General features: G+C 42.8%; 1 protein-coding gene across 1 annotated transcript in view; it reads left to right on the forward strand.

Moving 5' to 3' along the window:
- KDM3B (lysine demethylase 3B) overlaps positions 1 to 13,935 on the forward strand; it is a 58,918-nt gene that overhangs the window by 36,503 nt on the left and 8,480 nt on the right. Inside the window, exons 14-19 of the mRNA XM_074155567.1 lie at positions 23 to 302; positions 1,308 to 1,564; positions 2,465 to 2,731; positions 10,288 to 10,459; positions 13,562 to 13,652; positions 13,737 to 13,867. Coding sequence (XP_074011668.1) covers positions 23 to 302; positions 1,308 to 1,564; positions 2,465 to 2,731; positions 10,288 to 10,459; positions 13,562 to 13,652; positions 13,737 to 13,867 — 1,198 coding nt within the window. The remainder of the gene's footprint in view (positions 1 to 22; positions 303 to 1,307; positions 1,565 to 2,464; positions 2,732 to 10,287; positions 10,460 to 13,561; positions 13,653 to 13,736; positions 13,868 to 13,935) is intronic.

A 13,935-nucleotide genomic window follows, 5' to 3' on the forward strand; every position in this document is an offset into this window, starting at 1 on the left:
GTTGTTTATATTTTTGTTTTAGCTTCCGACTGTAAATACTAGTGCATCAGCCTCTGGGAATGAGAGCACCTTTTCCTCTGGAGCAGGGACAGCAGGAGTGGGGCAACCAGAAACAGACACTGCTCCAAAATCTGAAGCAGCTGATAGTAGGATAGAAGAATCTGCAAAAACAGAGTCGTTACCAACCAATAACACCGGTGAAATAAAGACTAACAGACCGCTCTGTCCAGAAACGGCTCCATCATCAGCCTTACACTGGCTTGCAGACTTAGCAACGCAAAAAGCAAAAGAAGAAACAAAAGGTGAGCAGAAGACATGCCCTCTGGGGTTGGAACTAAAAGATAAATGATAACGTACTGCTTGGTTGCTGTTCTTTGTGAGAGTGCCTAGCCCTAAATAGAAAAGAACATGGTCATTTTTCTTCCTTTGCCTCTTAGAACAAGTTTTATTTTACACGCCTAGAAATATGCAAAGCTGGAAAGATGATGATATCACTGAAGATAAAAATATTGTCTTGTCACTCCCAGTTTATTTCAGTGCCAGTTCTTGTATTTACTTTCTAAGTAATAAGCAGCTGGTATCCTGATGTAAAATGATGGTAATTAATTTCACATGCGGCTTTGTCACTTTACAACTATTGAAGTAAATAAAGCTGTTTTGTGTGCTATGGGAAGAGTGCATTTCTGAAGAATTGAGAGAGTAGAGTCCACTTGGAGGGTCAGATGAAAGCTTAGAACTTCTTTAATGTTCAATAGTTTGAGTGTGATTCTTAATATGAAATAACTGTTTACAGAATACGCCTCCCAGCTGTCAGAGGTAGCATGACTAACACAGGATTTCTTCTTGTCCGTATGTCTAGCATGAACTACTTTATATGTCGATGTTGAATGTTGATGACGGTTCCACTAGTTTTGCAGGGGTTAGTCACTGTAGTGTTTTGACTACAGTTAAAATCTGAAATATTTCATATTGAAACATTAATTCAGAAAGTCAAAGAAATGTTTTTTAATTGACTCTGTTAGAGTTGTGTTTTCTTGTGTATCAAACACATTTAGATCAAATCTACTGTGTTATTCAAAACCCTACCAGCATACTAAGGGTAAAATCTATCTGAAGTATGCAGCATCTTTGATTCTCTTTGAGGTGCCTCACTCACTGTTGCAGTGATAATTTACCTTTATCACAAGATTGTGTCAATATCGTATTTAATGCAAGAGCAAATAATTTCGGAGAACTTTGTGATCATTTAAACTTTCCCTTTTGTTCTTTTTTTTTTTTTTTTTTTAATGTTGATATTTATCTTGCAGAATCAGGATCACTGAGGTCAGTGCTTAATAAAGAATCCCACTCGCCCTTTGGATTGGATTCCTTCAACTCCAGTACAAAGGTTTCCCCACTAACCCCAAAGCTGTTCAATAGCCTCTTGTTGGGCCCTGTGACGTCCAGCAGCAAAGCGGAAGGCTCCAGCCTCAGAGACCTGCTGCACACGGGGCCAGGAAAGCTTCCTCAGGTCCCACTCGACACAGGAGTCCCCTTTCCTCCTGTTTTTTCTGCAGCTTCTGCGGTAAATAATTTTGTATTCCTTCAGTGATACCTGTTCTAGGAAGGAATCGCATGAGGATTTAAGTTTTCATCTAAATGTTTTTATAGTATCTTATTCTTAAATGTTGAAACAAATGCAGTATCTCACCAAAGCTCACCTCCCCACAAAGTTGTAGAGAATTGTGATGCTAATTGTTAGTTTGTGGTTTGGTTTATTACTGCTCTGGAGAAGCTATTCCTTGCAAGATACCAAGAAAGTTAGTTAAATGCAGCCTTTAAATTGTTTAAATTATAATCATCATCCCTATAAAAGCTCACTTTAAATTCCGCATCTTTAAAAATATTGCAAGAGAATACCACAGAAAAAGACAATAACCTATGAGCAAATCAGTTCCTTAAAAAAACTTATGTATACTTGAAAGGCATTTAAGGTAGAATATGAACTTAAAAAATTAAGATGTAGTTGCTGTTTCTGGATGCCTTTTCTGGAATAAGGATACTTTGTTTCTCTTCATCCTGGAAAAGAGAATGCTTTGGGGATCTGATCGATCTTATTTTGCTGTAAAGAATACGGAGGTATTCCTTTTACAAGGATGCATGGTAACAGGGCAAGAGGCAACGGACACAGGTTGCTTCAGGGGAAATTCTATCTAGATACAAGAAAAAATTCCCTCTTAACGTTCAAGCAGTGGAATAGGCTGCTTCTGAGAAGTGATGTAATCTCCTTCCCTGAGAAGTTAAGGTTTGGCTTGATCCAGCCCAGGTCCTTGCTGGATACGCACCTGTCTCTGAGCTGATTTTTTTACTGTTGCATGTTTTTCTAATAGCAAGATGTCCATGACTAAAATCTGAAGAGAGCAGATATGCATTAATATGTATGCTGTTGCAAGACTAAACTTACCTCTGGATTTACATCTTCTAGGGGCCCAAAGGTAAAGCCAGCCTGCCTAACTTCTTAGATCATATCATCGCTTCTGTGGTGGAAAATAAGAAGACGTCTGATGCTGCAAAACGAGCTAGTAATATAGCTGACACACAGAGAGAGGTGAAGGAGATGGTAATGGGCTTAAATGTACTCGATCCACACACTTCTCACTCTTGGCTGTGTGATGGTAGACTCCTTTGCCTTCATGATCCTAGCAACAAAAACAACTGGAAGATCTTCAGGGAGTGCTGGAAACAAGGCCAGGTGGGTGATGACAAATAGCCAACCCTTCTGTTTATAAGTATCCTGAAATTTTAACCTGTACCTTGGTTATTGACAAGTCCATTCAAACTTTACCAATTGCTCCTGAGTGAATATGATGAATGAAGATTTCAGCTGTAGCGCAAGAGGCAGGGGGCACAGCAGCCCTGTCTGCTCCGTCTGTACTGACTTGAGCCCGTGTGCCCTTGCACGTTGACCTTTTCTCAGCTTACCAGTGTGAGGGTGTTTGCTGTGACAGCCTTTTCAGTTGTGGTGTGATTTATGCAGAACCTGCTCTGCTACAGCCCAGTATTGAATCCACTCTGATTTCCTCCATACATCCTAGCATCTATCCCATACTTGATGCTTTATAGCCTCAGGGAAAAGTCCATTCCTCCAGTTGCAGCACGTACAAGAAGAAAAGTGCTGCAGGCAGTAATTTCTGCTGAAATCTTTTGGTGTACTTGATGCAGTGTCTCATCCTGAACCTACAGCCTGTGTGAACCCAAGTATTGTTTTGAACTCGGCATCTCATGTATTGAGCACTCTCCTGGATTGTCTGAAGGGTCATCAACTAGTTAGGCCTTCAGTCAAGAGACTGGACCTTAGAACTGCTTCCAGCGTAGCCACTTTTTCAGATCTCAATCCATAGTGCTACAGCTTAGACTTCTCCAGAGAGTCATAAAGTTTGGCCTGGTCAGACAAGCTGAATCTTAAAAAAAGGGCGAGTAGCTGCTGTTGCAGGGGAAGTGAATCCGTAGCTGTAACAGAATGTGGTGTCCATCAGTGTTCAAATTGAGTTCTTAGCACTCAGTTCTGCAGCTACCTGTGATGGGGGAAGGGCCATCTGTCAGTCTGGTTTTGGTAAATTTGCCCGAAACCACAACAGCTGACTACTCAGAATTGAGACCATTGGTCTTAGACAGTTACCTCCATCATCATCTTTTCTGGAGAAGTCCTTTTTGCCAGCTGTTCTGTTGTTATTGTGCTAATGCTCTTGGCACTCACAGTCCGTATTTATTTGTGGTTGCTCACAAGACGTGCTGAGCTGTAGTGCGTGTTCCTCTTCTGGCATTTAGGGTCCATTCCTGCCAGAAGTAGAGTACTTTTCAGATGTTTAGCCTGTCCCACGGGACTGCACATTCTCTGGGTCGCCTGGGCACAAGGATAACTAGCACGTAGCCATGAGAACTGTGGAGAGGATTGTGGCACCACCAGCCACAGTGTTACCAGTTCTTGTTTCTGACTCCTCTAGCCAGCTCCTAAGAGGTGGAAGAGCACCTACTGTGCAGCACACCCTTGCTTGTCTGACTAGAAACTTAGCTTGCTGCTGGTATTGCCGGCTTTCCCCCTAATTGCAGTGATCTTCTTGTCCTGATTCTTTTAGTAGTACATAAGAGTCTCATCTCTTTTTTGAACCTGTTGCATCTTTCTGATTTCTGGAGGATTTCAGATCATTCTTTTGCAGTGCTGTGGTGTCAGATCATGCCTGACTTGGCAAAGAGCTCCTTAGTTTCTGGTCAGTATACTCTGATATTCTCAACCTTCTCTGTCAGCAAATAATACTGTCTCTCTAAGGAGGATCCTAAGTATTTTGGAAGCTACTTACAAAAGATGTGCTTGTCAGTTTCTCTGCAAATGAGACTGGCTAATCACCAGGTGCAAGATGCTGCACTTGGCTGTAGTGATTGGATGACTTTATCATTCAAAGGACCCCATGTATAGCAACAGAGTAGGCGAGTCCCTTGGTCATTCAAGGATTCTCTAGTGGTGTTGTGCTCATTTGAGTTTCCTGCTGAAATGTGGAGAGCAACCAAACTGAACCTCTCATTCCTGCACAGGAGAGAGCAGGTGACCCAGGCAGGCATCACTGTCTTGATAAGGCTATTCTAAACAGAATTTATTCAAGCAGAGATTCTCTCAACAAACTCTGCTCTGTCACAGTTCTCCCTTGGCTGACATCCTCCTGTAGATCCCAGCTGTACCTTTAAAAGTTAAGAACATTAATTCTACCGTCATCCCACAAATCACGTTCCCCTTCCCAGTTTGTGGGCTGGAAAAGGTTATGTGGACGACAACCTCTTAGCTACCCTCCCAGCACAATAAATGTACGTTGGACAGTAGATCTGAGCCATGTGATGATCTTAGTCTTGGTCGCATCCCAAATTGTTAAAAGAGAAAATTCTTTTCCCTTAATGTTTGGCTAACGAATGGCACTCCTCCAGCATCATGCAGAAGAGCAACATTTTCTGACTCCTTTGTCTTGGAAATTGTCAGAAATAACTTAAACTCTGTCTTATCCCGGAATTCACCAGGAGACCACAGCATTAATTCTTTATGAAGCCGTTCTTCAAGAGCATTTTGCTCTCCTGAATGTGGGGATACTGTCAGGATTCTCATCCTGTAGCAACCTGTTCTTTTCAGAATTTTCATGCTAGGCTTTCCTCTTTTTTGAGATACTGAAGATTTGCGGTGGTGTTAGAGATTTTTATTTGTTTTCTCCTTGTAGTCTGAGAGCAGATCTAGCAGGAAATGTTTACCAGCCAAGTCCACTATCCTTTTATTTTGCAAATAGCTGTGTTCTTCACTAGAACATTTTCTTTTTTCCATGAGAAGTTCTCTGCTTAATAGCTGGAAGGGTTCTACTAGGTTGAGTAGAATTTTATGTTATTATTTTTTTTAATTGTTATATTCAGGTGGTCAAGTTGAACACAGCAGGGATCAAAATTTGTCATTATTTTCCTGGCCTAAGTCTGCCTGGCAACAGTTTCTGCCCATTATGTTAAAGCTACTGTTATTCTACTCCCCATCCATGATTCCTAGGCTTTTGTAGAATATGATTAAAACTTTTCTGTTGCCTTATTGTTACAATTCCTGCTGGGATCATGGAATATATTTAAACTTGGGATCAGTGTATCTGCTCTGTCATCATAGGGAGGTTTGTTGCTTGTCAGGGCCTCACATTTGGGACATAGTGGAAAGGCTGCCAAAGCTTGTCTGTCCCTCATATGTTTACCCTCTGCTACTCTTCCATACCAGCACGAACAATACTACTGGGGAGACCTGGGGAGTGTCGGGTGTGACTGTACAGCTCTGGGAGTAGTGTTCAAGGCCATAGAGCTCCGGTGGTTTTCTTAATCCTGCTGGTGAGGGGTAGAGGGTGCACTGATCCTGCATGTCAACCATTGTTTGCACAGCTGGTTTTGACAGGAGACCTTGGGGGCTTATGGTTATGGGAACCTCTTTGAGGATTGAGGACTGCTTGGAAGAGATGGGATCCATCGAAGTGGGGCAAAAGCATCTTTGCCAACAGGCTTGCTAGCCTGATTAGGAGAGCTATAAGCCAGGAACGATAAGGGAGGGAGAGTATAACCAGCAATCAAAAAAGGGATTTGTTGATTGGGTTGGCAGGCAAGCAGTGTGGAGTGATGTGAGCAGGAGAAATCTCAGACTCAAGAAAACAGGGATGAAAGATGTCCACCTGAAACTTACGCACATAAGTAAGGAATTGTGTACATCATGGCATTGTGAGGAAAGCTCTCCTACCATTTTTGGAAAATCAGCATGACCAGGTGTCTTTCTGAAGTGCCTGTGCACTAATGCAGATGCCACAAGGAACAAACAGGAGGAATTAGTGTGCAGTTGCACAGGCGCAATCTCATTGGTATGATGGAGAAGTGGTGGGATAGCTCATGCAGCTGTAGCATGGCAAGAGGGTAGGTACAGGCTGTTCAGGAAGGACAATTCGGGAATGACAGATCAGGAAGACGAGGAAGGAACATTTCTCTTTATGTGAGGGAGTAGCTGGAATGCATGAAAATACACAGGAATGGATGATGAGCTATTTGAGAGCTTGTGAGCCAGGATTAGTGAGCAGACTAACGTGGACAATGTTGTGGCAAGTATCTGCTGCAGACCACCTGATCAAAAAAGAGTGAAAAGGCCTTCTTCAGACAACTGGAGGAAGCCCTTTGTTCACACTTCCTGGGCCTCATGGGGCCACCATGATATCTGCTGGAGGAACAACACAACAGGTCACACGCACTCCTGAAATTTTGTGGAGTGCATTGATGACAATATCCTGACAAGGAGCCACTTAGGGAAGGGCACTCTTTTGGACCTTATGCTTAAACACAAGGAAGAACTGCTTGTTGATGTGAAGGTAAGGGGCAGCTTTGGCTGCAGTGACTATCAGGTGGTAGGGTTTGGCTCAAGATCCTGAGAGGAGGGAGCAAAGCAAAAGCAACAGCACAAGCCTAGGCTTCAGGAGAGCAGACTTTTACCTTTTCAGGTATCTGCTTGGAAGAATGCCATGAGATATGGTCCTGAAGGGAAGAGGGACTGAGAAATGCTGGTTGAATCACGCTTAACCTGCCTTGTAGCCTTCTGTGATGACTGGCTTGGTGGATGAGGGCAGAGCACTGGATGGTTTTTATCTTAACTTTAGTAAGTCTTTTGGTACTGTCATAATGTCATCAGACAAACTGATGAAGTACGGGCTGTCTAAGTGGACAGTGTGGTGGATTTAAAACTGACTGAAATGCCATGCTCAGAGGGTTGTGATTGCAGTCACTAGTGGTGTACCCCAGGTCTGTATGGGGTTGAGTACTATTTAACATCCTTATTAATGACCTAGATGGGACAGAGTTCATATACCATCAGCAAGCTTACAGATGATACCAAACTGGGAGGAATGGCTGATGTGCCAGATGATGGTCCTGCTATTCAGGGGGACCTGGACAGCCTGGAGAACTGGACCAAGATGAATCTCGTGATGATCAGCAAGGGAAAATGTGAAGTCCTGCACCTCAGGAGGAATAACAACCTGCAGCAGTATGTGCTGGGGGGCAGCCAGCTGAAAAGGACCTGGAAGGTCCTTTACCTGGAAGGACCTTGGGGTCATGGTGGACAAGGAGGTGACCATGAGCCAAGAATGCATCCTTGGAACAAAGAAGGGCAGCAGTGTGCTGGGCTGCATTAGGAAGAGTGTTGTCAGCAGGTCAAGGGAAGTGATCCTTGCCCTCTACTCTTCGCTGGTGGAGGCTTCACCGGGAGTGCTGTGTCCAGTGCTGGGCTCCCCAGTACAAGAAGGGCGTGGACTGGTGGAGCAAGTCCAGTGAAGGGCCACAAAGATGATTAATGGGCTAGAGCATCTTTCATATGAGGAGAGGCTGAGAGCTGGGGCTGTTCAGCCTGGAGAAGAGAAGGCTTGGGGGCTTGTGGGGAGGAAATCTTACCAATGTGCATAAATACCTGATGAGTGGGAATGAGGAAGAGGGAGCCAGGCTCTGCTCAGCAGTGCCCACTGACAGGGCAAGAGGCAATGGGCACAAATGAAAATCAAGGAAGTTCAACCTGAACACAAGAAAACACTTTTTTTTAGTGTGAGGGTGGTCCCTTCCAACCTAAATGTTTCTGAGGTTCTGTGGGGGTTTTTTGCCCTACTGATTTCTTAAACCTCACTCTTCTGGAGTTGAGGTTTCATTGCTGCCTTCTAGAACTTAAGAGCTATGTTGTGTTATATTTGAAAACCAAGGCCGTTGCCACTATCCCCAAAGTTTTTTGTTTTTTTTTTTTTTTTCCTTCCTTCATTTCTGAATGAATGGTTGTCCTGGCTTAGGGACTAAAATGGATGCTAGTCCTGTTAGAGGCCATTGGGCAATCTAGGTGAAGCAGTGGTTAGTTACTAGAGTGTTTTTAAACAACATAACTTTGGAGTTCCTGGTCTGTAGCTCTGTAGGTGTATTTGCCTGATGGGAACATCTGGGGGCAACTGTGCTCCTCAAGATTGTACTGGCCTCTTCATGTGAGTAAACCCAACACTTTCAGGTCATTGTTAATGTATAGGGCACAGCTTGGAATTGATTCCAACTTGCACACATATGCGAACTGTGATTTGAACGTAGGTAGCAGTTACTAAACCTAGAGTTCTTCAGGTGGGATAGTCCATGTGCAAGTTCACTTCATATCCTCTTTTCCTTTTCTTTGAGTCTTGTAACTCTCTCTAGAGATTGTGGGGTGAGGAGGAACTGACGAGGTCTTGGCCAGTATTGGGAGGATTGTCTGGTAGACCTTTTCATGGTATTGTCAGTTTAGCAAAGGGAGAGGCCACTCAAATCTCAGAGCGAAATGTATATACATGGTTAACCTAAACATCTTAAAACCCCTTTTGCAAGTGAACAGCCACTTTTCTGCTACCTGGTTTTGTACTAGGGAATTAATGATGATCCATGATTATGCATAAAGAATGAGCGAAATAGTTAAAAATTCCTTATCAGAACGTGAATATTTCATATGAGGAGGCTTTACTACAAAGGCTGTTTCTAGTGGTAGTTGCATTTGTCCTTAAAAAAACGAGAGGTGGTGGGACTCCACACCCCCAGAGACTTCCCTCTGTACTTCCACAGAGAGATTGACTTTGGCTGCCAGGCCCCTGCCCAGCCGCTCTCTCACTCCCCCTTCTCAACAGAGCAGGGGGAGGAAATGAGGTGGGAAAGTTTGTGGGTCAAAATAAAGACAGGGAGATAACTTAGGGATCGCTGTCACGGGCAAAACAGATTCAACTTGTAAGCAAGTAATTTAATTTATTGCCAATTAAAAATAGAGTAGGATAGTGGGGAACAAAGACAAAGCTAAAAACACCTTACCCCCACCCACACTTCCTTCTTCCTAAAGGCTCAACTTTACTTCTTCATCACTGACTCTTCTACCTCCTCGCCCCGCAGTGCGGCACAGGGGGATGGAGAATAATGGGGCTTGCGGTCAGTTCGTAACACTGTGTCTCTGCTGCTCCTTCCTCCTAACGCTTTTCCCCTGCTCCAGAGTGGAATCCCTCCCACAGAACACTATTCTTCATGAACTGCTCCAGCATGGGCCCTCTCCATGGGCTGCAGTCCTTCAGGAATAGACTGCTCCGGTGTGGGTCCCCAACGGGCCCCAATCACGGCCAAAAATGTTGCTCCTGCATGACCTTCCTTCCAAGGGCCGCGGCTCCAGCTTCCTTCAGGGCATCTCCCTCTGCTGCAGTGTGTGGTCCTCCACAGGCTGCAGTGTGGATATCTGGAGCACCTCCTCCCCCTCCTTCACTGACCTTGGTGTCTGCAGAGTTGTTTCTCCCATTTCCCTCTCCCCCCTCACGCCCCCTAAGCAGCTGCGGAGCATATTTTACACTTTCTTATCACAGAGGTGCCACCAGCATCAATTACAGGCTCAGCTTTGGCCAGCGGTGAGTCTCTTGGAGCCAGGTGGAGCCATCTGTGTCTATCACGGGGCAGCTCCCAGCCCCATCTCTCAGAGCCCACCCCAGCGCCAGCACCTCGCCGTGTAGTACACTTCCCTTGGGAGGTCTGATACAAAACTGCTTCTAAGGCAACTGCATGTGGACTGGATCTGAAGTTTGCTCTGACTCTGGTTATTTGTTTGATGCACAAAAATCGGATGAAAATAGATTTGTGGTGCCTTTTGTATGATGGTAGCCAGGAGTCTCGGTTCTTAAAGTTTGGCTGCATGTGTAAGAAATTTGGTTATGGTGGAGTAAGCATTCATCTTTGTATTCTCAGCCCGTGCTTGTATCTGGTGTCCATAAGAAGTTGAAGTCAGAGCTTTGGAAACCAGAAGCTTTCAGCCTGGAATTTGGAGATCAAGATGTAGATTTGGTGAACTGCAGGAACTGTGCCATAATTTCAGACGTGAAAGTGCGTGACTTCTGGGATGGCTTTGAGATAATATCTAGTAAGTAATATCTATGGCTGACTAGTTTAACTGAGCAGTTTGTCTTGCTACCTTCAATTCCTCCTTTTCCACCTATTTTATCAAAAAAGTAATAATTTAAAAAAAAATCCAAATAGCTATCCATCTCATGCAAAGAATCTGTTGCTCCTTAGTTGTAACGCACCCTAGAAAATACTTTATGGGTGAAGATTAAGGCAGGGCTGCCCAAGAAAACTTCATCTGTACTACAGCGTTGTTGGTGTGTGTTACTTTCATTTGTCAAAAGATGATCCATTTCATGGGAAACTACTTTTTTTTTAACATTCCTCAGTGAAATTAATCATCAGTTACCATTACTAAGACAGTAAGTAAATTGACTACCCTTCTCTTCTTCCAACCTCAACATTTATTGTAAAACTAAAGGGAACCTGCAGAGCTAAAATGGACTGAGGCTTTTGATGCTAAAACTCAGACTTGGTGGAATTCATCAACTAAGTAAACTTGACATTGCAAATTATTTTTATAGTAGATCATCTGCAATTACAAATACAAGTTTATTTGCATTATGAATAGCAATGCTGTATGTGTACCTTATGTTATAATTACTTAATGCTTGAGTTCTTCTTTGAGAACACCTTCTGTGAAGTGTGGATGTGGAAGCGGAAGCTAACCAGCTAAAATTCCTGGTGCTATAATTGGTCAGATTAAACTGCTTCTGAAAAGCAGAGTGCTCTTTTTCAGATTGTATATACCTAGATCAGAGTGGTCTTATATTTACAGATGTTAGAGTTGTAATGGTTCATTGCAATGTTGCTGACTTGAGCATTGTGTATAAAAATGTTTTCTGTATTTATTGCTTTGTGCACATAGCAGAAATGGTGAACTATGGCATAGTGGAATGTTTGTTCAACAGCAAACAAAATGATAGATTTGTAGGCCAAGAATATTCTCTTCCCTAGTCATTTTCTAGTCAAATAGCTCCCAACTTTTGAGTTGTTTTTATATGATTCCAAGTACAGTGTCTTGTATTTTGTACGTTAAATTTCATACTATTTCTGTTGTTACTCAGAAATAAGTGGCCTAGAAGAATATAACAGTGTGGTCTTTCTGTGTATTAACGGTAACTGGGAAACTTCACAAACTCTTTATGTTTGTGCTTGGGTCATTTATGAAAACAGTTAATGTGTATGGGTCAAGTTATCTTTCAGAAAAGTTATGTGTAGTTTTTCTTCAGGCAGATATGCTCCTTTCAGCTACATCAGCTGCTGCCTTTCTTTTAGACAGTGCCTTTACCACACCTTGTATGAGAAAAGTTAGTGATCTGGGTTGGAAAACCTGAAGGCTTTTGCTAGGTTCTTTTAAATACATTTTATTTAGTGTTTTTCAGCCATTTGCAACCTTCAGTTTAGAAGAGTATTGTTTGCTAATACTCCAGAGATTTCACACACTAACTTATATGAAAACTGTTTGCAAATTATATAATGCCGCTGACTTCTCTGAATTACGTGAATTTTAGATTCCTCAAATATGTGGCTGGTTCACACATACACACACCACCCCCGCATTAAGTTATTGAAGAGATGTAGAACAGCCACTGAATTTGGAGGTGTTATTGAGATAATCCCTTAATTATGCCATATCATACTGTAGTTAATTTTAACTTGTGCTGTTTACTTCTAATATCTTTGAGTTCTAAGTGGACTTTTGGCAGATCTAACTTTTCGGTTTGATCCTTCTTAGACCTGCTTTTCTTTGCTGATCAGATGTTTTCTGGTTTTTGTCCAGTTCTGTGTAACTTGTCAGATCTGTGTGTTTGCTTCCAGGTAGCTCTTCACTCTGTCCCTTGTGAATAGCCTCTCTACAAATTTCTTCTCCTTGTTGGGAACAAAGATCCTTGATGTATTCAAAATCTTGAATACGGGAAGTTCTGAAACTAAATTCAAGTCCTTGAGCTTTTCAGTTCACTTCCTCTCTAAAATCCATAGCTCATCAAAATACGGTTTCTTTAAATCAGTCACTTAGGTTTACATAGCTGCAGTTCTTAATTGCTTTTAATTTCAATAAAGTAATTTTTTATATTGCAAACTAAGGCTGTCTTCTGTAGCCTGTTGATAGATAACGCAGATGTGATTCACGGGGCTCCAAGTGGTAGTTCCTTAGATGCGCTTTCTCTTCTGGCGCTGTCAGCGGCTCTGCTGGGTCTGGGTGAGATCGGTCGCTTGTTGTTTGGCTGACAATCCATGGTAAGGTAGGAAGTGGTGAAGGGTGTTACTTTCTGGGGAAAAGGGGATATGAGGGTGTCAGACGACAGCACACCTTGTTTTCCAGCTGATGGCTTCTTGTAGAGTTGCGAAGAATCTGGTAGAAGAGTGAACTTTATTTCTCTCTAAGTGTTATGCTGAGTTGTCTGAGCTGCTGCGCATACCCCTCCAGACACACACTCTCAGCCATTGTAACACCTGTGGCAAAACAGCGGTTGATGTGGTCAGTGCTGTCATATTGTACATCCACTGTTGCATACGTAACGTCACCTTTCTGTGCTACCAGCTTTGTGTTACCAGTCAGGACTCACGTACAACTCTTGAAGTGAAGAACAAAAGTTTGAATTCAGCACCCTGCTAACTTGAGTGCCTCCAGCAAAGAAGAATTAAAAAACCTAAAGGCTGTCATCTTCAGTAACCTTCCAGCTTTATTGAGTGTGGTATACCATGGTTTCTTGCTTTATACTGAGGTTAGGGTTGATTTCAGAGCATGAACCAGTAACTTTAATTTTATAGAAGCACCACTCCTCTTGAAAAATAAAAACTCCTCTAGACTTTGGTAAAAGTAGCAAGGCAGAATGCTTTGGAAAGGCTTGCTTTTGAAGTTGAACACAAACTAATCTAAAACTTGGCAGCTGTGCAAGATCTGTCACACTTTTACTGTAGGTAATGATACCTATATCTAACTGTTAAACTGTTGTTTGGTCACACTGTGATAATGCTTGGAAGCCCAAATTAAAATCAGGATCCATTTTGCTGTGCAATGTAAGAGGTCTTGCTACAAAAGACTTCCAGCTTGAACAAGGTAATGGGCTGTGGTAAAAAGATACTACATGAAGAAATCTTAATTTGTTTCTTGCAGAACGGCTCAGGTCTGAGGATGGTCAACCAATGGTACTAAAGTTAAAGGATTGGCCTCCAGGGGAGGACTTTAGAGATATGATGCCTACAAGGTCAGTAAACCTCAGTATCAATGGCTACAGGACTGCTATAGCGCTACAGGAGGAAAACATGCCTTTGTTCTTTTTGCTGTCTAGGTTTGAGGACTTAATGGAAAATCTTCCTCTTCCTGAATATACCAAGAGGGATGGCAGACTGAATTTGGCTTCCAGGCTGCCAAGCTACTTTGTCCGTCCTGACTTGGGTCCCAAAATGTACAATGCCTATGGTATGTGAGAATAGTTCTGCAGATGTTGATTTTTGTGACTCTTTATTATACCTACGCCATATGCAAAG

The sequence above is a fragment of the Numenius arquata genome, chromosome 11 (assembly GCF_964106895.1).
Source record: "Numenius arquata chromosome 11, bNumArq3.hap1.1, whole genome shotgun sequence".
Lineage (NCBI taxonomy): Eukaryota > Metazoa > Chordata > Aves > Charadriiformes > Scolopacidae > Numenius > Numenius arquata.